The sequence below is a fragment of the Bos indicus genome, chromosome 7, assembly GCF_029378745.1.
Source record: "Bos indicus isolate NIAB-ARS_2022 breed Sahiwal x Tharparkar chromosome 7, NIAB-ARS_B.indTharparkar_mat_pri_1.0, whole genome shotgun sequence".
In the NCBI taxonomy this organism is placed as follows: Eukaryota; Metazoa; Chordata; class Mammalia; order Artiodactyla; family Bovidae; genus Bos; species Bos indicus.
This window is the reverse complement of record NC_091766.1, coordinates 58,532,985-58,559,178: the sequence shown is the minus strand read 5'-3', so window position 1 is coordinate 58,559,178 and position 26,194 is coordinate 58,532,985. Positions and strand designations below refer to the sequence as shown.

Here is a 26,194-nt window from a genome sequence, read left to right as displayed (position 1 = left end):
CAAACAGAAAAACAGGAAACTTTTTCAGTAATACAGATGTACTTGTCTTCATTTTTTCCTTCTAATCTTGTTCTTACCCCAACACCCAGTTCCATTTGTGAAACAGAAAGGAAGAGAAATGGGAGTGATCCTGTGTAGAAAATTTACCCGGGAAATTCTGATATGTACCCTCTCCCTACTTAAGAACTAGGAATTTGGAAGATTTTCAGTATTCTGAAACCAGAGTCCATGATTATAACCAGTATGCAATTGAGACTCCTTGACACTAGTTACTTGATAGTCTACAGAAAACCACTTTGAGAAAATGCTGGAAGGATAATCTTGGCATAAGTATAGCACAGTGCCTAATAGCATGGGCCCGAGGGTCATAAGTCTGTATTTTAAATCAGGCTTCATCATTTATTAGCCATATGACCATGATCAAGCTCTTTACCCTTTGGGTCCTCAGTCATCACCTGAGAAGCGATGATAACAGAATTACATAATAGGATTGTTTTAAAATGAGATAAGATATATAAGACCCTGAATGCATTGAATGTATTAAAAGATCAATAAATTTCAGTTATGATGATGAGAATGATTATATGGGTGTGATGAGGTGATTTCCCAGCAGGTTTATTTATGTAGAGTACATCAAAACCAACTAGGAACATGCAGATCTAGAGCTCTGGTAAACTGTAAATAAACCATGGATGACAGATCTAACAAATGAACATGCTACTTAGATAAGAATAACACTGATAAGAGTAACACTAGACTTGTCTCCTACAAGGAGATAAAAATAAAGACAATGCCTTTACTCCCAAATTAACAGGACAGTGTTTGATTACTTGCCAAGTTATCAGATGATATCCCAGGACCATGACCTCCCCAAAATGATCTAAAATTTAATCATGTGACTTGGAGGCAGTAGCTCACAAATAGTTACATGTGGGGAAATGTGATTGTATAACACAATTTCTGTCCCAAATATGTTAAAAAATGCATTTTGGTCTTAGGAACACAGCAAAGAAATATTTATACAAAGTGATTTGTTATGTGTAAGGAGACATTCTTATAAAGAGGAGAACAGCATAATATTATTTATATTAAATGTGTCCACTTGCCTACTCTATTTCCATTTTTAATATTCTCATAGAATATAATGAAATGAGAAGAAAGGCTTTACCCAAAGGCTATGCTTTCTTCAAAGATTGTTTATAGACAATAATTTCACTAGCCCTCACCTAGGGATGGCAGAAAGTTTTTGATCTGGTGGAAATCTGATCAACGGGTACTAAATACTTTTGGCCTTTAGTTGAGAAGTTTATCTGAGACCATGCTCAGACTTAGCAATAAATATATCCCACAGATACAGGTGGGAAAACAGTGGCTAATATTGCTAGGTATTTTCCATTCCTGTTCTTGTCCCAACCATGATTTTCTGATGGTAGTAATAAAATGGTTGCTAAGAACTAGCTGCTCTGGAAAATGGATAGGAATGAAAGGAGCTATATAATATGAACCATGGAGGGACAAATTCACCACCTGAATGCAAACATACTGGCCTTAGAAAATGATGAGGCTACTAGAAATACTGAAGCTTCTTCAGCTACAAATGAGCTGTTCATTGTTGTTACTGCTTTTTAAAAGGAATTCAAAGATCGTTCCCCCAAATAGGAAGTAACATCACACATTGTCCTGGGAGACACTGTAGTAGAATATTTAGTATCTGTCTTTAATTAACACTAATAACCTGTCTTTGAGTTAACTTTTGCTTTCTATAACCAACCAACCCAGACTATTTCAAACAATATACTGAATCACAGCATCTACACAGGATATACTAGAGAGAAAAAAATTACCCTCCTTGACACCAGTTTTACCTTATTCCTGAATTAAATATACTTGTCGTATTCATGATTCTTTTTTCCTGTTTCAATGAGCAGAAAGAAGTTAAGCTCATACCATTGTGAAGATGCATTTCTTTGCAGCATTGTTAAATAAAATGTCCTGGGTGTCATTTAATTCAGATGGATGAGATCAAAGCCAAGGACAGGATCATCTTTTCTCTGGAAAAGGAACTGGAGACCCAAACAGGCTATGTACAGAAGCTCCAGCTCCAGAAGGAGGCTTTGGATGAACAGCTCTTTCTGGTCAAGGAGGCTGAATGTAACATGAGCAGTCCGAAACGAGAAATACCAGGAAGGGCAGGAGACGGCTCTGAACACTGCAGCAGTCCAGTAAGTCTATTCAAGTTGAAGTTAAAGACTCAGGAGTCATCTTTTATTTAGTACCTAAGTTTTACTTTTCACTTAAGCTCTTTTCCTGTTTACTACAGAGAAATCAATTCTATCTCCTGCTATAAAACCAGGGAGTATCTTGGGAGCAGGGTTTTCTATCCTCATAGACAACAAAATGATCTGAACTGCTATTAGCTGATCACAAGAGAATTACAGATCTTTTAAAATTATTCATAGAATTTTTCTAGCCAAATGATACCTGTCCATACATCAGTATTTTAAGAATCATCAATTAGATGAAAATACTTTGCTTCTTGCCAAGACTGGAATTTTCCCTTGTATGAACAATTGAGTTGGAAACTGGTAAAAATGGTTATCATGTACAGGGGTCAAAATGTACAACTGTGTAAAAGACTAAACCATTCGTAACCATCATCTGAAAACTTCAAGTCTGGTTGAGTTTGACACTTATTTTCCTGTATTTTCATCATTTTATATGATAAATTATTTTTAGAAATTTAGTGATAGAAATCAGCTTGTATATAGTTTACTTTCATATCTTTTATCTCTCAAAGTATTTATCTGCTAAAAAGATAGCAATGTATTATTTAGGAACAAAGATAGATATTTCAAAGTATTGCTAATACTTAGAACTCAGTAATGAATAATTTATGGATATATATCCTAGTAGGTGGGAGAAAGAATACTGAACTAGATTTTAGCAGATGTAAGTTTTAGTTCTATCACTGACACCTACCTGCAGTATAGCAAAATTGTCAAGAGAATATGCTCTGAAGTCATACCCTTTAGTTTAAATTCTGGATCTGCCGTTTGTTGTGTGACTTTAGCAGATCCTTTGACAGCTCAGAGTTCCCTCATCTGTAAAACAGAGGCAATAGTGGTACTCTGCAGAGCTAGTCTGAGGTTAGGAGAAAAGATAAGCAAAATGTTAAGCATAGTGTCTGGTGCATAGCATCTAATATATGCTAGTTATTGAGCTACTGATAGAGAACTTGAACAACTTAGACCTCCCTAAATCTTCTCAGTTCTGCAAAATCTTCCAGGATACTATGAATCTAGAGATATAATGTGTGTGGAACTGCTTTGTCAACAGTAGAGCACTATCAACATGTAAGATGATAATGGACATGTAAGTGTGTAATGGTCCTGTGGACTCTAGAGCACAGAATTAATCTATGATTGCTATGTGTGAAGTGATTCCATGTCTGTCACACCAGTGTGGAAGCCAGCTGATCTGGGCAAAATCTACCAGCAAAGTCTGTCCATTAATCTACTGTGTCTCATATATGGAGGTAATGCACTAGCCTTCTGAATCTGACCTTTTTCTCCAAAGGTACGCAGGAATTTGCAGATCCCATCCCTACCTCCTATTCTATACTCTCTTTGGCTAAATGTAATAACAGGACACCTATCTAACCTGTGGGAAGCACTGTGCAGCCATGACATAAGGGATGCTCCTTGAACCTCATGTAATCACAGCATGACCCTGATCTCACAGCTCACAGGTCTCATAAACTGATCCAGCTTTCTACCACTTTCTTTGTCAGGAGTCAGGGCCCCAGGGAGTATGTGCCACATAGAATTCATTTGCAGTTTCAACCAGGCGTGATCTTAAACCCAAGCAGTTAATTTGGGGGTTTGGAATAAGGTAAATATTTACTCTCTTCTGAGTAAGAGGACATTTTACTCTCAACTCATAAGCCAGATGAAAGGAATTAAGCCTATTACTTTTAAGAGCAGTATTCTAAAACTTTGTGAAAAGTTTTATTGAAGAAATTCCCATTTTAATTTTCTCGTGTAGGATTTGCGAAGAAATCAAAAGAGAATAGCTGAGTTGAATGCAACGATAAGAAAATTAGAAGACAGGAATACCTTGCTTGGAGATGAACGAAATGAACTGGTGAGTTCTAAGCAGAATTTTTACAAATTTTATTATTTTTTAGGCATTTTGTTATAGTAGTATGTCCACGTTCATTCGCTCAGTCATGTCCAACTCTTTGCAACCCCATAGCCTATAGCCCACCAGCTTGCTCTGTCCATAGAATTGTCCAGGCAAGAAGTCTGGAGTGGGTTGTCATTTCCTACTCCAGGGGATCTTCCTGACCCAGGGATCAAATCCTTGTCTCCTGCACCGGCAGGTGGATTCTTTACCACTGAGTCACCTGGAAAGCCCCTATAGTGGTATATATGATGTTATAGTACAGAATAGTAAAGAAAAGTGCACAAATAATAAAGGTACAATTCAATAACTATGCCCAATGTGTAGTACTCATATAACTACTAGCCAGATGAATAAGTGGAAGACTACCAGCATCTCCAAACTTCCCCTTCTTGAGACCTCTCTCAATCACCATCCTTCTAAAGTTAACCATGGTACTGAATTCTCTTACTATAGATGTCTATCGCCATTTTTTTTTTTGTGTGTGTGTGTGTAATAAAGTTTTATTAAAGTATAAAGGAGATAGAGAAAGCTTCTGACATAGGCATCAGAGGGGGGCAGAAAGAATACCCACTTGCTAGTGTTAACAATGAAGTTATATAATCCAAAGAATATCTGGAGGTTGTAAAGACCTCATCAGACCTACTCCCATAATTTACATTTTAAGATAACACTGTCCTCAGGCAAGATACATCCTTGTAAAGACCAGGTCTACTCCCATAATTAACATTTTAAGATAACAGAGGGTTGAATCCAAAGACTGTCCTTAGGCAGGATACATTATTGTTATATAATCCTAAGGAATGTGGAGAAAGAAAAAAAGTTTGTCCTTTCTTCCTCCTTGAGAATTCCAGACCCCTCTCTCCTTGGGGACCCCTAGACTCCCTATCAACCTGCCTAGGAACTGACTCTCTCATTCCCCCCTTTTCTTTTAGGAGAATTATGTTGCCTAGGGAAAAGGGGCGTTGTTCTCATTCCATAACTACTTCCGAGCTGACAAGGGGCATTGTCCCCTAAATTGGTGAGGCAGCATATTCTCCTAATCCTCATATTGAGGATATCTGATCCAGGGGCCCCAAATAGTAGCTGGAGGAAGCTACAGCAGTAGCAGGAGTTTGAGCAACCATTTGTAACTTAAAAGCTTTCATGCGGCTAGAAACAAATCCAGTTATACAGTTACAGATGCAGGGAGCAAACAGCAAGAACAAAACAATAAGAATTATTGTAATTAAGTTGTTGGCTAACTTTTGGGGACGGCCCTGTTTGTTCCCAGCATATAGAGGCAGTAGATATTAAACGTCCTTTTTCAGGAGTTAGCCATGTAACCTCATCCCATATTTGGTAAACGTCAGGTTAAAAAACCATTTAAAAAATGTGTTGTAGGGAATTCCCTGGAGTTCCAATGCTTAGGATTCAGTGCTTTTATGGCCAGGGCCCAATTTCAATCTCTGATCAGGGAACTAAGATACCACAAGCTGTGCAGTGTGTCCAATAACCACCAAAAAAATGTGTTATAAATGAAATCATACAATAATTATCCTTGTGTGTCTGGCTTTTTGCTCAGTGTTACATTGATGAGAGTCATTCATTGTGGTGCATATAGAATTCATTCATGTTCACAACTCTATCCTATTTGATTATATGATTATTATATATTTATTATAAAAGTCTATGGTATATATATATTATTATAAAAATATATGGCACAATATGTATATACAATTATATGTGATGAGTATATGTAAATATTTATTCATCTATTGTTAATGGACATATCTGTTGTTCCATGATAGTTTAAAGTTGTTAATGGTTCTATTACGTCATGTCCTGGTGAGAAAATATATTCATGTCTGGGGGGACTATACCAAGGAGCAGAATTACGGGATCATAGAGTATGCATGCAGTCAATTTCAGCACTTATTACCAAACAGTTTTCCACAGTTGTTATGACAATTAAACTCCCTCAAATAATATATGAATTGCATTTTCTCCTTGTCTTTATAAACATGCAAAGATAATATTATAGATCATTTTAGTCATTTGGTGGGTGTGAGGTATATTCTTATTATAGAATTTTCATATTTATTTTCCTTCTTACTAATGAGTCAGAGTAACTTTCCAAATATCTAGCGGCCTTTTTGATCTCCTGTGTACTTTGCCCTTTGTCTTTTGCCCATTTTCTTTTGTGCTGCTTTCATTTGCTTTTTAGTAGTAGGAATTTTTTACATAATTTTTAGATGTTTATGTTTAAAATAGCCTGTCATATAGTTTACACTTTTTTTGGTGGCTGTTGCTATAATGCGGTTATTTTCAGACTCTAAACAGAAGGGACACATTGTCTTATGTCTTCCCAGTTAAAGCGTGTGCGGGAAACCGAAAAACAATGTAAACCTCTTCTGGAAAGGAACAAGTGCCTCGCCAAGAGAAATGATGAACTGATGGTGTCTTTGCAGCGCATGGAAGAGAAACTAAAAGCCGTTACCAAGGAAAATTCAGAAATGGTGTGTATCACACACTCTGCAAAAGTGCAGCTTCCTTGTTTTTATTATGCCACTAACCTGACTTCTTGGTCTTTCCCAGTTTATTTTTAAAATATTATATAGTGCTATCTGTGAAGGTTTAGATTTTTCCCTTATGTAAGCAAGGAAGAACCCATAAGGAAGAAATCAAGAGAAGGCTGCTGGCTCTGAATTTTATGGAGTTTCTAAATTTTGCAGAACGATAGGAGTACTTCCAGGAATCTGCACACTCTCCAAAAGCTCCAAGATAGAGAAGCAGAGTTCCAACCTGTCTCCTCAGCCATGAAAGCCTGCTTCCAGGACGAACAGCAAGGCCCTACTACAGCACAGGGGCCTGTATTCAATATCCTGTGATATTACAATTATCCTGTGATAAACCAGAATGGAAAAGAATATAAGAAAAGAATACATATGTATACATATGTATAACTGAGTGACTTTGCTCTACAGAAGAAATTAACACATCATAAATCAAATATAATTCACTAAAATGTTTTAAAAATAAAGTGTTTTAAAAAGAGACCCCCCTTCCAAGAGTTTTACTAATGTTTTCTTTATAGAACAATATAGTAAGTACCCACATCTTCTAAGATCTTGCATAATAACTGGAAATAGATGCCATCATTTGCCTTATATAGAGAGGTGATGTGCTAATGTACTCTGACAAACTTCTAGTCCAGCTGTAGAGATCTTCAGACATTCCCAATGATTTCCACCTACTATAGCAGACAAAATATACGTGAAGATGTTAGTTGGTGTGTGTGTCTATGTATTGAAGCTAGGCAGTTTTCACATTTATCTGGAACCTCATAAAATTTCTACAGACATTTTATATTAACCACTGAAGTTTGGGATTTTTAGTCTCCACCTATACTTTCTTTTTTTTTTTTTTTTTCAACTCAGAGAGAAAAAATCACATCCCATCCACCCTTGAAGAAATTAAAATCTCTAAATGACCTCGATCAAGCTAATGAAGAACAAGAGACAGAGTTTCTAAAACTTCAGGTCATTGAGCAACAGAACATTATTGATGAGCTCACAAGGGTAGGTCTTGGTTAATCTGTAAACTCTAAGCTGTTCTCAAGGACGAGTAAGCAAGAAATCAACATACACTAGAAGCACTTAATAATTTTGAATTAGCCCCAAAGGTCCAAGTTCATGTGATCAATATGTAAATAGGTTCAAGAGACTGTTCCAAAACTCCTTTATATCCTTTAACTGTTTTCTATCTTTTCAGTTATAATCCTTTGTTAACTAATTTGGTAACTCAAATAATAGCTACAGAGCACATTAAAAGAATTTCCAAATGTATTATATATGAGTAGGTTGATGGCGTGATGTATCTTGTAATTACCTTCTAGTATCAAGATTCTGAGGCTCGGAGATTAAATATTTTGCCTACAATAACGGGACTATAGGCCTCTTATTTCCCAACACCTGATTCAGTGTCTGGTAGTTTAATAAATATTTGTCGCGTGAACAGCAATGTCACAATGACATGACAGCTGAAATTCCAGTCCAGATGTTCTGAGGACTTTAGTACCTGCTGAAGTAGGTCAAGCAGTTGTTACTCCCATCTGCATCTGGCTGAGACCTATGTTACGTGAAGGTCACTCAGTCGTGTCCAGCTCTTTGAGACCCCGTGGACTATACAGTCCATGGAATTCTTCAGGCTAGAAGAGTGAAGTGGGTAGCCTTTCCCTTCTCCAGGGGGGTCTTCCCAACCTAGGGATTGAACCCAGGTCTGCCGCATTGCAGGCAGATTCTTTACCAGCTGAGTCACAAGGGAAGTCTGTGTTACCAACAGCTTTGGACTAAGACCTGTATCTGCATTTGGGTTTTCCCCTTTGCCTCTATGTCTTTATTCTGCAAGTGACATCTGTGATCACTCTAACTTCACGACCAAGCCAAGGCTTACAGAGGTGAACTAGTGATGGGAGAACTTCAGACAGTATTCTCCAGAATAGGGTGAACAACTTGATTTACTGCTATTGAGGACAAAAAGAATTATAAATTCTGCTTATAATTATTTATGGTTCACCCTTTAAATGTTTTCTATATTGAGTGAATGTTATAATGCATATGCCACATTAAGGAGAGTCATCTAAGTATAAATTTTTAAAGTTTTGAATATATTGAGATTGGATGATCAAATTATTTTTGTTTATAAAGGTGGGGAAAAATTAATACCACTGGCTTAATCTAGGTTATTTGTTAAACATGCCCTTCAAATTTATATGCCCCTCACTTCAGTTCCACATCCTTAATAACTAACTCATAAATCTCACAGATTCACTAGTCTAAGAATTTGCTTGACTTTGAGTATCCTCAGTTTAAGCTAAGTTTCTTACAGAATTTTGAGATGTTGAGGCATTTCTACCAGACTTTCAGACAGACATAAGTGTTACTTATTTCTTCCACTTTTGAATTTGTACGATAACCATATGGAATACTTAGAAGGTGAACATCAAATTCCCAGAGTATCTCCTTTCGCAAAAAGAATGAATTAAGAAATCAGTCATTATATCTGGGCTTCCCTGGTAGCTCAGTTGGTAAAGAATCCACCTGTAATGCAGGAGATCCCATTCAATTCCTGGTTCAGGAAGATCTGTTGGAGAAGGAATAGGCTAACCACTCCAGTATTCTTGGGTTTCCCTTGTGGCTCAGCTGGTAAAGAATCCACCCGCAATGCGGGAGAACTGGGTTCTTCCTGGGTTGGGAAGATCCTTTAGAGGAAGGCAAGGCTACCCACTCTAGTTTTCTAGCCTGGAGGGATCTGAGGAAACTGAAGAATCCTACTTTAGGAGAACAATGAATAGCTATTTTATACTTCAAGTATAAAACAAAGGATGCCAATTAGGAGCACAGTGTACTTCCTGACTCTGAGGCTCTCAGATCCATACAGATTATCATGAAAAGTTGTAAAATATTCTTCCTTTGAAAATACTTAAGTATCAAATCCAAAGTTGCCAAATTTTACAAAACATAATCTTATTTTAAATAGAAATATGTCATGCCTCAGGGAAAAAACAACTCTGTCTTTCAAAACAAACAAACAAAAAAAACCTATAGGGAAATATGTACCAACTCAAGATCTGAAAAGCCTTTCATCTGTTTTCCAGGACCGGGAAAAGCTCATTCGTAGAAGAAAGCATAGAAGAAGTTCCAAGCCAATTAAGGTAATGAGGAAACTAGGTTATCAGGCTTTGGCCACACACAAGCACAGCCAGAGGAGTGAGGCTTGCCAAGGCATCTTCCTGCAAAGACATGATAAATCAGATGTTCCTGAACTGCAGCAGAGCATGGGGTTTATTTGCCAGAAGAAAATCTTTCCTCTTGACAGTTCTTAGAAGTCCAAAAATGATTGTGTTGTTGAAAAAAATAATTGTGTTGTGGATTTTAAGCTGAAAGTGTTTGCCTTAAGACAGGTTTTCTGAGTGAAGAACCCACTAGATTTGATGTAGAAAGGGTTATCTGTTATCTGACAAGGTGGAGAGTCATGCTTCAAGAACATGCAAAACATATGATTTGGTATCTCCCATGAATAATATTAGCATCTGATACCCATCCTATAATTGATTAAATTATATTTTCATTATTCACTTGGGAAATATTATTGATAATGCCAATTCTACTATCTGTATAGCCTCTTAAAATCCACAAAGTTTTGCTATTTAATTTGTCAATTTGTTTGATTTTTTTAAACAATTGCCTCATTTGATAACGCACATTGAGGTACAAAAAAATGGGGGCTGAAATCTACTACCAGTGAAATGTACAAATGTTTCCTACTTTCTAGAAAGATAGAATGACAAGATGTATCCAAAGCCCAAATACATGTTTATTGTTTTAATCATAAAGTCTTCTAAGAAAATTAATTATAGACTTTGCAAAATATATGTAGTAGATATGAATCACATTATTTATACTTTAAAAATAGTAATTAAGTAAAAATTATAAAGCCACTTAAAATGATGCCATTGAATAATGAAGATATCGGAAAATGTTTATAATATTTAAAAACACAAAAAACAGTTGCCTCATTTGATTTGAATGTGGAATTAGATGATAGGATTTGATAATCCCCTTCTCATAGATACCTGAACTTTCAGAATTTCTTGGTTATAGCTTAAATACCCAACAGAAGAAATCACGTAAAATCAGCATGATATAAAATGTAACATAAGAGAGGATCCAAGGTTTTTATGAAGAGAGCCAAATATGAATGAATCTTCCTCCAAAGTATCAAAGTGAAATAACACAGAAGAAGCATTTATTGGAATTATGGTGTTCATGCTTAATATGTTTATTTTATCAAAGAAGCATTGAAGGAGCTGTGTGTTCTCTGTTCATTGCATGTCTGCAGTTGACAGCGTGTTGGTAATGTGCTGACTTTCCCCACTTAGTTCTTCTGGTAAATGTGTACTGTCCCTCCATTAGAGGCCTGTTTTGGACCCATTTATTGGCTATGATGAGGACTCCATGGATTCAGAAACATCATCCATGGCCTCATTTAGAACAGACCGAACACCAGCTACTCCTGATGATGACTTGGATGAGGTAGGTTTTTTTACTTTTCTCATCTTTTCTGATATTGTCACATCTTTCCTTGAAGGCAGGGAAAAAGCATTTCACTTTTTATCTCTTTTATGAAAAGCACATACTCTCATAACAGTGACCAGTTTTGAGATCTTGCCTGGCTTTGTTACCTCTTGGAAAAGAGCTTCACCTATGTTATGTAGCCCTTGTAGAAACTTCTCTGAAGTTCAGCTCTGTAGTTTGAAGATTTTTTTCAAGATATATATAATTACTCTTCTAAATTCTTCATCCAGAGAAAGTGTGAACCAAATGACAAGCTTAGAAGAACAAGCTTTTTTTTTCTGATTTGTTTTTATTTATTTATTTTTTACTTAAACTTTTTATTTTATATTGGGATATAGCTCATTAATAATGTTGTAATAGTTTTAGGTGGACAGCAAAGGGACTCAGCCATATATATATATATATGTACCTGTTCTCCCCCAAACTCCTCTTCCATCCAGGCAAAGTTCTGTGCGCTATATTACCATATATTACCATATATTACCATAGGTCCTTGTTGGTTATCCATTTAAAATAGAGCAGTGTGTCATGAACATCCCAAACTCCATAACTATTCCCTTCCCTCTCCCTTCCCTCCAACAACCATTAGAAGAACAAACTTTTAAATTTAAGTCTAAGACAGTGTTTAGCAAAGTTTGCTTGCTAGGCCACCTTCATCAGAACTCTCTAGGGTGTTCAGTTACTGTGAAAGTTCCTGGACCACACAACTCCTGACTTAGGATCTTGAGGGTGGAATCCCCAAACCTCTCTGATGATTGTGTTACATTCTCAAGTTTGAGACCTAAAGCTTTAAACTATGTTTTGTGATTTACCTGGGGAAGAAGTTGTTAGATATGAATATATTGCAAGGAACTGAGACTAAAATTCTGATTATCATCTCCTCAAATTTGCATCCAAAATCTGGGTATAAGTTTTTTTATCATTTGAGTCCAAAATTTTCTGTAATCCAATCCCAAATGGGCAATAATCAGAAATATATAAATAAGTAAATGCTTCTTTTATTCATAAATACTTAAATATTTCTGCAATTTGCATCTTAAAAGTGTTATAGTGTTTGTGCCTGTAACATCCTTTAAAATTAAGAATAAAATTACATAGAATCCAAAATCATGCAAACTTTTATTTCTCTTTAAACAATTTACATGGACACAGGAAGTGAACGTAACATAATTATTTTTTGGCTTTTTTTTATAACCTCAAGAGTTTGGCAGCTGAAGAATCTGAGCTGAGATTCCGACAATTAACAAAAGAATACCAGGCTCTCCAAAGAGCATATGCCCTCCTGCAGGAGCAGACTGGAGGCATCATTGATGCTGAAAGAGAAGCCAAGGTTAGTGTACATCTGCGAGAGTGCCCTGAATGGGCTTGCAAGAGCCACAGCATAAAAGTACCACAGACATAAAAGTATCAGTAGGATAGCTTTCCTTGTACCCTTCTCTCCAACGCAGCTTTTGAACTGCTTTATCTTTTATGTCAACAAACGTTGGACTAGAGACATTAGAGCCAGCTTAGATCAATGCTTTTGTTCCTTTAAAGACAGTTGAGTGCCTAGTTTTCATTTATGCTATTTGAAACCTTATACTTTCAAAGTTAGACAATGCTGAATTTTTATAATCCGTTTTTTTTTTTTAGTTTCTTGTTTGAAAAAAAAAAAAAACTCATCTTTCAAAAGCAGTGGTTAGCCAGTTCCTTTTCTTAGTTCATAAGTGCCCAGCATTACATTGACAGCCTACTGAGAATTATCACTGATAATATCTCACTTAACCCCTGTGCCAGCCCTCTAAGGTAGGTATTTTATAAAAGAGGAATTTGAGGCTCAGAGAGGTTAATTGAATTGCTCAAGATCACACAGCTAATAAATGGAAAACTGTTGATTCCGAGTCATATTTTACTAGGTCAGTTATTTTTTTCCATTATCTTGCAACTGCCTCACATAAATCTATTTTTTTAAAAAAACCACACACAGTACTAATACTTGACATTTACTGAGTCCTTGCTGTATTTCAAGCATTGTTCTGAGTATTTTATACACATTATCTTATATAATCCTAAAACAACTGTATGTTAGATGCTATTATTAACTTCTTTCTAGAGGGGAGGAAATAGTAGCTTAGTAGAAGTTAAATGTAGCTTGGTTATGTTAAACCCAGGATATGTAGCTTATAGGAAAGCTAGGATACGAACCTTAGAGAAGGCAATGGCACCCCACTCCAGTACTCTTGCCTGGAAAATCCCATGGATGGAGGAGCCTGGTAGGCTGCAGTCCATGAGGTCGCTAAGAGTCGGACACGACTGAGTGACTTCACTTTCGATTTTCTCTTTCATGCATTGGAGAAGGAAATGGCAACCCACTCCAGTGTTCTTGCCTGGAGAATCCCGGGGACAGTAGCCTGGTGGGCTTCTGTCTGTGGGCTTCCATCTATGGGATCTCACAGAGTCGGACACGACTGAAGCAACTTAGCAGCAGCAGCAGCAGCAGGATACGAACCTAGTCCTCACCTAGTCCTCAGTCATCACCAGCATGCCATAACTGCCTCATATGCTAGTTTACATGGGTCAAAAATGAATGTGACTATCCAGTGATTTTATCTTACTTCCTTATTAGAAGGTCTACAGTGTACTGAGAAGTGCTGTAGGAACTATGTTAAGTTGGTTAGTGGAAAAGGATAGATATTATAACTATATATGTTTAAATGGTAGCATTCATACATACATACATGCACATACACATACCTAAAAGAGCAAACTTTTTTTTTTAACCCATGGTGAACTGAAATAAACAGATCAGCAGTCATTAGGAAAGGGGGTGTATGTGCTTTCATGTCTATGCCCTAATACTGTAAGAGTTGTGGATTCTTCTATCAGTATTTACTACCCATTCTTATGAGCATAGGACTGGTCAATGAAAATAATAGCATATGCCTTGTTTTTTGGAGAGGTGATGATGTAGAAACCAGTTCTCTCTTTAGTCTCACTCTCCCATCAAAATACAGGTTTAGAAATGTTTATGGCCATTAGAGTAAGAAAACTTACTATTCTGAGCAAAATAGTCTAAAACAAATCAACATGTGGGAAAAAGAGTAATAAATTCAAAGAAAATAGAAATACAAAAATAGTCAATATAGATGAAAAAGTTATCAGTGAAAACAGAAGACAGTCATTTCAATACAAGAAATAAATAGGTTAAAGTTAACATAATTATTAGTTAAAATAATTCATTCAAAGTTAAAATAATTCTTAGCAAGCTAAGTTTCAAATTTTTAACCTGATAAAGGTAAATATAATATTTAACAGTTCAAAGAAATATTCTCCTCACAGTGAACAATAAGAAAATAATCCTTACCATCGCTGATTTTGTTCAACTTTGTACCAAAGGACCTATCCATATCATAAGACAACGAAAAAAAAAAAATGTGTATGGCCAGAAAATAAAAACAGATAATAGGATCATATAGAGAGAGAATAGAAGAGAATCTAAAAAATAACTATACTAAATGAAATAAGGTCATTCCATACAAATCAGTGTCCCAAACTGCTGATGTGCATGCATATGCACAGACATATCACACACACACATCACACACACACATCGCACACACACATACACACACCGCACACACACATACACACACACAAAGCACATGATAGATACATACATAAATAAATACTTACACAGATTTGGATTTAGACTTACATATAAGGCACAAAATTGGCTTTGAAAGGTTTTGGAGAGGCAAACGGGAGAAGACTTTCCAGAAGGGCCCTTGTTCAAAGAAAGAAAGAAATGGAGAGGTTCAAGGCATATTTAGGAAACAAGGAGATCACTAGGCGGTAAGGAGTGGACCCTGCACTGATGAATGGTGGGGAAAGATTGGAAATAGAAGACCAGTTCTCGAATCCCAAACTAAAGTTTGAATTTTAACCTGATGGTAAAGGGAGCCACTGAAAGTTATATGCAGAGAATTTAGAATGTAAAAAGAGATTTTAAAGTTTCTTCAATGGTAGAAAATTATTTTTTCTTCTCTCTCACTTGTTGAGTTCTAATCAGGGAACATGATGGGAAGAAAAAATGTAGAACTACCATTTTACTTACTGAGTTCTGGAATTTTGATTTCACTAGGCTCAAGAACAACTCCAGGCCGAGGTGCTAAGGTATAAAGCCAAAATAGAAGATCTGGAAGCGACTCTGGCTCAGAAAGGGCAGGTAGGCATTTGGTTGCTCGCACTTCTGCAGATGCAGAGGATTCAATCTGACCTTCCACTAGATCACCCTGTGCCCATTCAGGACACGGCTTGGCTCTCCACAGTGATCTTCTCAAACTGTGTCCGAATGTTGAGCTCTCTGTTTCTGTCCCTGGTGTTTTGCTGGCCAGAGTGTGAACCCAGCTACGAGAGCGAATGAGGCTGGGCAAGAGAGAGAATGCCCAAGGAAGAGGAGCACTGCACACTTAGCCTAGAGTGATCATGAACTGCTAAGACCAAGACCCACCCCTCAAGCTGCATTCTTTGCCTCTATGCTACATTGATGGTTCTGCATTTTAATGTTTTCCATCCATATGTATCTAGCCTGTGTGCATTCTGACCCCTTTCACTTTTTGCCTGTGTGGTCACTTCTGAGTCCCCAGAAGGCTGGTCCTGGATTATTCAGACTGAAAAAGATAGGGTTAGCGAGTGACAGTGTAAAGGGGGTTAAATTTTCCTGGCAACTTTGGCCCCAACATCTTAGAATGAGGAGCTGGCTGGGGTGAGTGACATTTACCAGTCGCTGGCAGGCAAACAAACCGGGTGGAGAGAAGACAGCTCTGGCAAAGTGGTTTGACGACACATGCTCTTTCGTGCCACTCTGAAATGCTGACTGCGCGATATTCTTTGTCAAACAGGATTCACACTGGGTAGAAGATAAACAACTTTTCATTAAGAGAAACCAGGAGCTTTTAGAAAAGGTATGTGGGGCGCAACACCCTAATGGGGCAGAGGAGAGACTGATGAGAGATCCAGGAGCAGCAGGGGGTCCTCTCAGGAGTGGCACAGGGGCTAGGGGACGGGGAGGCTTTTCCGGCTGTGCTCCCCTCTGCTGCGTGCCCAACCGCATCTCTGTCACTGCCATCACCATCAGTTGAGTGGCCCGTGGTGTGCATGGCTCTGTGCTGGGCATTGTGCCGACTTGAAAGATGTGATCCCTGAAACCTATTGATTTGTTGCATATATATATACTGTATTTACTGTACATATATATATAGCCATACGCACACACATCCTATGTGGTTGTCCATCTACAAGAACACTTATGAAAAGGACTGATGATTTTGTACAAGAAGTGACTCCAAGACATGCTACAGCCTAGCATTGACTGGGTTCTCACTGTTAATTTTTTGCTAATCTTGGCTGCCTATTTATGTATTTATTTTATGAAAGAACATTTCAAAAGATACATCCAAAGCACAAAGGAGCATGTCCCGAAGGTTGTTCAACAAATCAAGTTACAGAGGCATGGTTTTGGCCCAATAGATAGAATTAATTTGGGTTAGCTGAATGTAGGCTTTTGATTTGGGGCAGTGAAATACAACAGAGATCATTTTACATTCAAACATGGCTTTTCCTTTGGTATTAACATTTGCCTTTAATTACATGAAATGATTGCAAAATAATCTTATATTATTCTTGACAAAAAGAGAAAGACCATGTGAGTAAGGGAAGTAATTCTGAAGAGGGACGCAGAGTTATGTAAAAATTATTTTAGAATTCTTTCTACCAATATTCACTGGCCTTGACAAGTAATAAAAATGAACTGCAACACCCTGGTAAGCATGGAAAGGGAAAGACGATGGTTGTCCTTCCTTCCCGCTGGTCGTGTCTCACTTTCTGCATGATGAGAGACAGAGCTGATGTATAGAAGCAGGTTAGGTATTCCAGGATTGAGGATTGGTACTCTCAGAAAGGTTAATGATCCCTGTAAAGAAACTTTATGGACACTGGCCCTAGTTTCTGAATTGCATGCGGCCACCTGTGAACCATTAATATGATGACTGGTGCTACGCACCAGATCCAGGAATTTCCCCAAATATCCCATCTCTGATCTCAATCCAAGGCTCTAGGAAATAGTCGACTTATAAAAACTTTCAAACATTTACTAAACCACAAAAATCTAGTGTAAAAAACTTGGTTGACTACATAAATTAATGTCATATAGTATCTCACTTCCCCCTATATTTATTTTTCTATATCAGGAGGCTAAGTGAAAAGAGAATTTTAGTAGTCTCTGAGATGCCCAGTAGTAAGTGTTATCACACTGTTTATCATCTAAAAAAAATAACTCCCATTATGTCTGTCTGATTTCCTTTAGTCTATAAAGGAAATTTTTGAGCCCAGCCTTCTAAGAGTATAAGAAAACCAAAGCGACAATAAAACTAAACACTCTACTTCAGGTGTTTACACTTGAGAAAGTAAGATTTACTCTAGGTTAAAAAGCCCTTGATTTTTTATTTCCAAATTCAAAATTTTAAACAGTTAGTGTACAGAAAGCCCACTCACACAGCTAATATTGAAGGCAGCGCCAAACCGATTGCAGACCATGGCAGTGTTCTGATGCCTTGTGGACATGGGTTCTGTGTATATATACAGTATATATACAGGGCAAGGCAGCTTTGTACACAACAAAGTGAATGGCATACTTCATCAGGTTATACTAGACACCCTACGGAAAACCCTATGGGAAAACAGAACGGAGAGGTGTCATTTTGGATTGAGGAGCCAGGGGAAGCCTCTTATGGTAGGAGATGTCATGGAAGTGTAGGATTTCCTCACATAGAAAAGGAAATGGGAGAGCCCTTTTCAGGCTGAGATGAGCCGACAGAGCTCCTGGAGTAATCAGAATATAGGGTAGATCTGGGTTTCTAGATCCAAGTGCATGTAATCGCATGTGAGTGAGTGTGTGTATGTATGTAGACATGACAGTGATAACACCTAAATATGATGAGCAGATTATTAAAGTTTTTATTTCCATATTGAGACTTTGGCTTTATTCTGAAGGTAACTAGAATTCAACAAAGTTTTGTGTAGGATCAGAGCTGTCTTATAAAAAATATTTCTTCAGCAACTTGTAACTCCAGAAATAAGAGGTGTCAGTCTCCATTGTTTGCACCATGTAATCTAGTTCTTGGACACTGTCCCTGACCACGTGGGACAGATACGTTTTTCACAGGGTCCCTAGACTTGATCTCAATGAGTGGAGTATCCTCCAGCATTTTCCTTTATGACCCAAACAGTTCAACCAAAGGATAACTAGAAGGAAAGCCAAAGATTTATTTTATTCATATGTACTTGGGATTTTTTCTTCATGATTTAGATGATTTATTCACTGAGTAAATGAATGCTGTCCATGCTTGCTTTGCAAAGTTGTAGATGCTTTTTTGCAATGTCCACCTAACTTGAGGATTTACTTTATTAGATAGAAAAACAAGAGGCAGAAAATCACCGGCTCCAACAGGAACTACAGGATGCCAGAGACCAGAATGAGCTGCTGGAGTTTCGAAACCTAGAACTAGAAGTAAGGAAATGATGATGATGATAAAAATAATCATAACAATTAACATACACTGATCCCACTCTATGTGTGAGGTGCCGAATTAAGCATTTCAGATACATACACTCACTGGACCTCACAGCCACAACCAAGATTTGACTGAGGAGGCAACTGAGGTTAAGTAACTTGTCCAACTCCTGTGACTAGTCAGTGGTGAAACATTGATGCAACTCAGAATTGTCTGCCCAGATACTGTACTTTACAACATGGTTGCCTTTATGAATAAGACTAACGAATAATTTTTAAATAGTCTAAGTAGATTTCAAACTTCGTAAATATTTCATTTCTTTTACATAATCATTTCCATCCTCCATTGAATCCTGACTCAGAAAATTTTCTTTTATATATTTCAAATTAAATTTCAAAATGTACTATATACAAAAGTATTTTATTGTTAGACTCTTGAATTTGTAAGTAAACTTTTTATTCTGTAATGCATTATGCAAAAGGCTAAGAAGCAAGGTAATTTGTTTTAGGAAATACTCTGGTTAACCTAAGTTTCAGAGTCTATATTTTTAAAGTAAAACATAATCAAATCAGATTCTGATTGTATCATGCAGAATCTGGCTTAGGGTCTGGTTGAAGTATGCTGATATGTAAAGGATAAGAAAATTTCCCATTTGATTTCTTTGTTATTTTGCCAGCAATTTCTTCTTGAAGATATTTCACATTAGGTTTGAATAATATCAAACATTAGGTTTGAATAGAGTTTGCAGTTGGTATGCTTCAGTGAAGAAGTCATTTTGGTAGCCCACTTATCTTACTCATCAACCTTAAGTGAACTGAATATGCAAAAGGACCCTGAGCTGCCATAAAGCTTCATGGTCAGAAGAAGATTCTTTGTGACACCTGAAAGCTCTAAATATTCATACAGTTTAAAATGGAACTCTACTTCCCACATTTCCCTGATCAAAAAATTTGCAAACCTGGATGACACGGTGATAAATTCTTCTCCTATAACTCTCCATTGACTAATCAGTTCTTTTCCATTACATTCAAGCATGAACATCTTGAGTTCAATTTCCTTTTTTTAATTTTTTTGCCAAATGGCATATTGATAAACTGCTGAATTAGCGTAGAGAACACAGACAACTGGTTTAGTGATTAATCAGTTGTTGCTTTTTTTTTTTTTTTCAATTCCTATATATTCTTCACTGTATTTCAAGGAAAGAGAGAGACGATCCCCTCCATTTAATCTGCAAATTCACCCATTCTCAGATGGTGTGAGTGCTCTCCAGATCTACTGTATGAAGGAAGGTGTCAAGGTAGGCAGATGTTTCCTTGTGTGTGTTGTAGACAGTAGACGATCTGGGAACTGGAAAAGGGGAGGTTGCTGGTCACCGTTTGGTCTTTCAGTCACTGGGTGTCATTTTGATACAAACCATGTAGGAACTGAAAATAGTCACATCTATGGGAGAATTAATAGAATGTACACAAATAAATGTGTGACAGATATATTCACAGTAACAGCAAAAAAAAAAAAAAAATAGGAAGCAATGATTATTTTAAAAAGAGTGATATAGAATCAAAATATGTGTAAAGATAATTACCCTTGATCATCTAGAGGAAATATTAAATAAATTTCAGTGCTTGAATAAACATATTTCAAGGATGTCAGATAAAAAGGTATTTGTTGTGCTGTTCTGATGGCTGTGGAATTCATTATCTTGGAATTTCAGTATTAGAAGAAATCTAGAAATCATCTCACCACCGTCTCTTTTGCTGTGAATGTTTTAGGTAGGATTTCCCTTTTGGGTTTCCCTGGTGGTTCAGACAGTAAAGAATGTGCCTGCAATGCAGGAAACCCAAGTTTGATCCCTGGGTGGGAAGATCCCTCAGAGAAGGGACTGACTACCCACTCCAGTATTCTTGCCTGGGAAATCCCACTGACAGAGGAGCCTGGCAGGCTACAATCCATGGGGGGTCACAAAGAGTCAGACACAACTGAGCAACTGACACACTCCCTTTTGGAAGGCTTTAGGGATTATAACATGCTGTTCACTTAGACATAGTATATAATTTTATTTTTAATGATATTGGAATACATTTTAAATGTTAAGGTCTAGCGGAAGTGGCTCCGTCTCCTGGAAAATATATTGTCCTTGCATGTGACAAAATCACGTAGCAGCTGTCTGTTCCAGATGTAAGGCTAGGAATCCTCCTGCTCGTGCCTTCTGCATGGCCCCTCCTGCTCCCACTCTGACTGCCAAATATACCTGCTTTAGTTGCCTTCTTTTTACCTCTGAGACTGAGCTAGACTTTCGTATTTCTGTGGATAGGGATCTGATATACTGTTATCTATGGGCTTCCCAGGTGGGGCTAGTAGTAAAGAACCCGCCTGCCAATGCAGGAGACTTTAAGAGACTTGGATTTGATCCCTAGGTTGGGAAGATCCCCTGGAGGAGGGCAACCCACTCCAGTACTCTTGCCTGGAGAAGCCATGCACAGAGGAGCCTGGAAGCCTTCGGTCTAAGGGTCGCAAAGAGTCGGACACAACTGAAGTGACTTAGCACACACACACACATACAGTTATCTGAACATAAGTGAGAGGAGAAAGTGATACTAATGAGGAAATCGGGTAGAAAATTGTGCTTCCTTGACTTCCATCATAAACCATTCTCATGTTGTTTAAACTTCTGGCCTTCCTGGGCTACATGAAGATTTGTAAACCAAAGCAGTTTTTTGATTCAACTCTAAATGAGAAGCACTTCACCTGTCTTTTCCTTAGATGTTTTGTTTTTAAATAAATCACAGACAACCTAATCCAACGTATGTAATTTATACCCAACAGCACTTTAAATGGTGCAGTTGCTTCAAACTGACTGGGGTGAAGCGATATAATAAAAATAAGCTGTTTCCCATAAATGGAATCAATACTAAATACCCCAAAAATGAAACTGCACTATAGTTTTCTATGCAGCTGTCAAAATCTCAAGCAGGTCAGATCCCATGAATTAGAGTGAAATTGGCTGGTTATTTAAATTTATTACTGTTACTTTTCTTTATACTTGAAATCTATCAGAGTTGGAACAAATTTTCAATAATCATGAGAAAAAAATTTACTGAGAAAATTTGGAGTTCTTATACATCCTAGACCCTTTTATATACAGTCTCTTTATCCTCAAATCAGCCTGTGAAGGAGGAATTTATTATCTCCATTTTGCAATGGGCGGAATTGAAAATGCATTGTTAAGTTTTGCCAGGTTCACACAGCTCATAAGAAGCAGAGTGGAAATGTAAAACCAGTTGTGACTGATTGAAAACAGCTCAAGGAGGTACAGGTCTTAAAATGTCCTCTCTCCTTTAAGGTTAGGGCACTGATAGAATGGTTAAGCCACTGTTGCACCTTTGACTTGAATGCAACTCCTTGATTTTGCAGGATGTGAATATCCCTGATCTCATAAAGCAGCTTGATATCTTGGGTGATAATGGGGTAAGTAATGAATAAAGTGCAGTAGAAATATGAATTTGTCTAAAGAGAAGCAAGAAATACTTGCCAATGCATCATGTGTAAAATAAGAGCAAGTGAAGAGAACGCTACTCAGTAATTTGTAATAACCTAAAAGGGAAAAGAATCTGAAAAAGAATATATATGTGTATAACTAAATCACTGTACTGTGGACCTGAAACTAACACAACATTGTAAATTGACTATACCTGAAACACATACATACTTACATATGTACCTAAATTGAAACAAACTTAAAAAAAAAAAAATGACAAATGAGACTCCAGGTTCGCTTAAGCTTACGCATTCCGGAAGAGAATCAACAATTTATCAGATCACTCAGTTTAAGGATTATAAGGGTCTCTGCAAGGTAGTGGCAGAAGTGGGAACGCAGAAGGTGCTTTTCTTGGGCAGGTTTCAGGTTGGCATGCTGACAACATCAGTGGTGATTAAAGCTAATTACCTTCTAACTGTTGCTGGGAGGCATCCGGCATAAAATTAATCAGTCATGCAGTTGCAAATACTGCTAAATAGTAGGGTCGGTGGCAGACCCATAAAAATGAACCAGGAAACTATAATCCTTTCTCTTTCTGAAACACCTTCCTGACAGGGTCAAGGCATATTAATTCAGTGGGAGGACCATTCATTGAAATACTCAATGAATGACACATGTAGGTTGAAATAGTCATGCTATTTTTTTCCCTTGAAAAATTATCAAAGCAGAGAACAAAATCAATTAAATCATATCAAACTGCTCTGAAGAGATTACTTTTTATTTCATTTTGGTTTCTGCTTTTCTTATGACTGTTAATGAAGTGTGTTTACAGTGAAACATAAAATCAAATCAGGACTAGAGAGATATAAAAGCATCACATTTAATGTACTTTTTACAGGTTTTGAATGAACTCTTTGTTAGGAATTATTACTAAATAGAATAGACTGTTTGTGAATGTTCCATGCATCTATATGTGGCAGGCAAGTTAGGTAGTATTTTCTAACAGTGTAAATGTCAAAAGTGTCTTCAGCTTATTTTCTTTCTCTCCCCTTCACCCCGCACAGAATTTAAGAAATGAAGAGCAAGTGGCTATAATTCAGGCCAGCACTGTGCTGTCCCTGGCAGAAAAGGTAATAAATTGTACTAACATTCAAATCATCTCAATGTCTGACTTAAAACCTGGGGTTGAAGGACATTCTCTTTGCCCCTGATTTTGCATTATTGAATACCTAATAAATATTATATTCTTAACCCAGCTAGAATGAGAATAAACAAAATAAGAGTCTACACACTGATTTGGGGTGGGTACTTTGAAGCCTCTTAAAAATATGTGAAAATGCAAAACCTGATTTACATTACTGAAGCCATTGTTTTACCAAGCTGGGAAACCAATAATGAAGAAGTTTTTGTTAAGAGGTGGAAAACTGGAGTAGCGTGGCTCTTTCTACGGGTTTTTCCTTGGATGTGTACATAACCAGTTCCAACTGATTTTGTAACTTGGTGGTGGCTCCCTGCAGCCTCATTCAGAAAACGTTAACTTGGGGACTGTCAGAAGGGCAACCCTGAGCGTTCTCTCGCCCCCTTGTGTTTAAATCTGGTAAATGCAAGGGAGAGAAAAAGGAAAGAGCCAAGTGAAGAAGCCTGGTAATTGGCTGTACTCGGGGTGCCTTGAAAATTGGCACATAGTTAACTGGTGCACACAGTTGGATAAAGTGAGAACTGTCATATAAGTTCCTTGAGATTTTTTTTTTTAATTTCATAAATGCATAAAAATCATGTTGTAAATTAAATGAAACCATGAGCAAGGATTCACCTTGCTCCAATCTAGTTACTCAAACAAAGTTAATGACATCAAGAAAAAAATGGCAGAGGTAGAAAGATTTCTATAACATAAAAAGATACTTAAGAAATATTGAAACGATCCTTTTTTACATCTTGATTCAAGCAAACCAAGTGTGAAAAAAGCAACATTTTGCTGAAAACTAGGGAAGTTTTAATATGGACCAGGTATCAGATGATAAAAGGAATTAACGTTAAGTTTGCAGTGTGGAAATGGCCTTGTGGTTGTATTCTTTTGTAAGACCTGAAGTGTTTGGAATACATCCTGAAGTATTTCATGGGAAATATCTGGAATTTGTTCTTTAACTCTGTCTACCTATACATATTTCTACCCCTTGGTCCTTTCCACGATTGGTTTTGTCAAGCTTTCCCTTCTTCCCTTTTTTACCTTTGTCTGGCTAAATATTAATCATCAGACCCTCCCATACATGGGGAAGCCTTCCTACTCACCCAAGTCTAGTTAGGTCTTCTTTCTCTGTGTTCCTACAGTGACCTGTGCTTCTGTTACCCTAGATTTTAACAACTATAACACAAACACCTTTTTCCTTTTTATTTTAACTTATGCTGTTGTTCACTAGATTATGAGTTCCATGAGGGCAACTCTGGATTCTGTTTTCCACTCTTTGTTTTCCTAGTTTTCCAGCCCAGCATACTTAGTAAGAGATCCATCAGCATTTAGTGAATGAGTGAATTCATGAAGACACTGTTCCAGTGATACAATAATAAAGAAAACACAGTCTTACCACCAGTTCTGCTACATTTATTTGGCAGTGATAGCCAGAGCATTTCATCCAGTTGGGGTTGTAAAGGGCTTTTCTCTATTGAAAGAAAAGTCACTTTAGGACTGCAAAGAAAACTTGGGGAAGTTTCTATGAAAGGCAGAGACTACTTCATTTGACAGTTCTCTTAAAAACATGATGTACAAGAGAATTTGTTTCTCAATGGTAAGTGGGCAGCAAGCCAGAGGGAGCATTTTAATAAAACTGGGTGGTACACAATTGCAATATGAGGCTGTGTACAAGGAACCCATGACTTTGGACTGAAATTTGTTTCATGAGGGAAGTTCTGCGTATGTTGAAGAGCTGAGAGACTAGCATCTCTCCAGTCTCCATGTCTTTTTGTATTTCCCCATGTTCCTTACAGCCAAACAGCTGTTAGTGGTAGCCCTTGTGAATATCAAGGCTTTAATATATAGAAAAATGTTCAGTACACCGCATAATTTATCACAAATAAACCAAGAAAAATAGCGAGTAGTGACGCAAATTTCTAACAGTACAGAAGTACAAAAATGAATGTTAACAAAAAAAAACTAGAATCCTGTTGAGTACCTAGTAGATGCAATACACTGTAAATAGGGCCTTAGGTTAATTACCTTCTTTACTCTTCACATTATTATTAATCCCATTTCACAGATAAGAAAGTTGAGACTAAGAGTAACCAGGTAATGTTTCAAGCCCACACAGCTGTGAAAAGCTAAGATTGGGATTAGACCCAAGGTAGCTGGGAAAGATTTGAAGGCAGGAGGAGAAGGGGATGACAGTGAATGAGATGGTTAGATGGCATCGCCAACTCAATGGACATGAGTTTGAGCAAACTCCCGGGAGATGGTGAAGGACAGAGAGGCCGACAGGGAGGCCCAGCAGTTCATGGGGTTGCAAAGAGTCTGTCATGACTTAGCGACTGCGAAACAACAAAGTTGATCTCTAGGACCCACACACTTAACTGTTTTGCCTGGTTGCCTTCCGGGGGGATAAGCTGTTGGTTAACTTCGTAAAGACCCATTATAATAATTTATTCTCTGAAACCATATATGTGGTAGGCTCACACTATATTATTCGAAGTCTGAATTTATTCAGGGTGTTGATCAGTGCTAATATTAATGCCATCTAATGTTTATGTTCTAATACTTAGAACAATATATTCTAAGTATTAAGAAAGTAAATTCTCTGTGTGATTTAAAATGTGTCTCTACTCAACAAAATGATTCTTCAACCTGTAGCTGTGATCAGTTTCATACACTGAAAAAC

At 37.3% G+C, this 26,194-nt stretch overlaps 1 protein-coding gene across 4 annotated transcripts in view; it reads left to right on the top strand.

The window, feature by feature from the left end:
- The window catches only part of JAKMIP2 (janus kinase and microtubule interacting protein 2), a 190,351-nt gene that overhangs the window by 138,437 nt on the left and 25,720 nt on the right, over nt 1-26,194 (top strand). For 2 of the 4 annotated variants that reach the window (XM_070793779.1, XM_070793778.1), the window contains exons 4-16: nt 2,013-2,222; nt 4,045-4,143; nt 6,537-6,683; nt 7,605-7,745; nt 9,824-9,880; nt 11,142-11,261; nt 12,505-12,633; nt 15,424-15,507; nt 16,184-16,246; nt 18,751-18,849; nt 20,052-20,150; nt 22,265-22,318; nt 23,393-23,458. In XM_070793779.1, the coding sequence (XP_070649880.1) occupies nt 2,013-2,222; nt 4,045-4,143; nt 6,537-6,683; nt 7,605-7,745; nt 9,824-9,880; nt 11,142-11,261; nt 12,505-12,633; nt 15,424-15,507; nt 16,184-16,246; nt 18,751-18,849; nt 20,052-20,150; nt 22,265-22,318; nt 23,393-23,458 (1,368 nt within the window). The remainder of the gene's footprint in view (nt 1-2,012; nt 2,223-4,044; nt 4,144-6,536; nt 6,684-7,604; nt 7,746-9,823; nt 9,881-11,141; nt 11,262-12,504; nt 12,634-15,423; nt 15,508-16,183; nt 16,247-18,750; nt 18,850-20,051; nt 20,151-22,264; nt 22,319-23,392; nt 23,459-26,194) is intronic. The other 2 variants (XM_070793781.1, XM_070793780.1) reach the window with 2 other exon arrangements.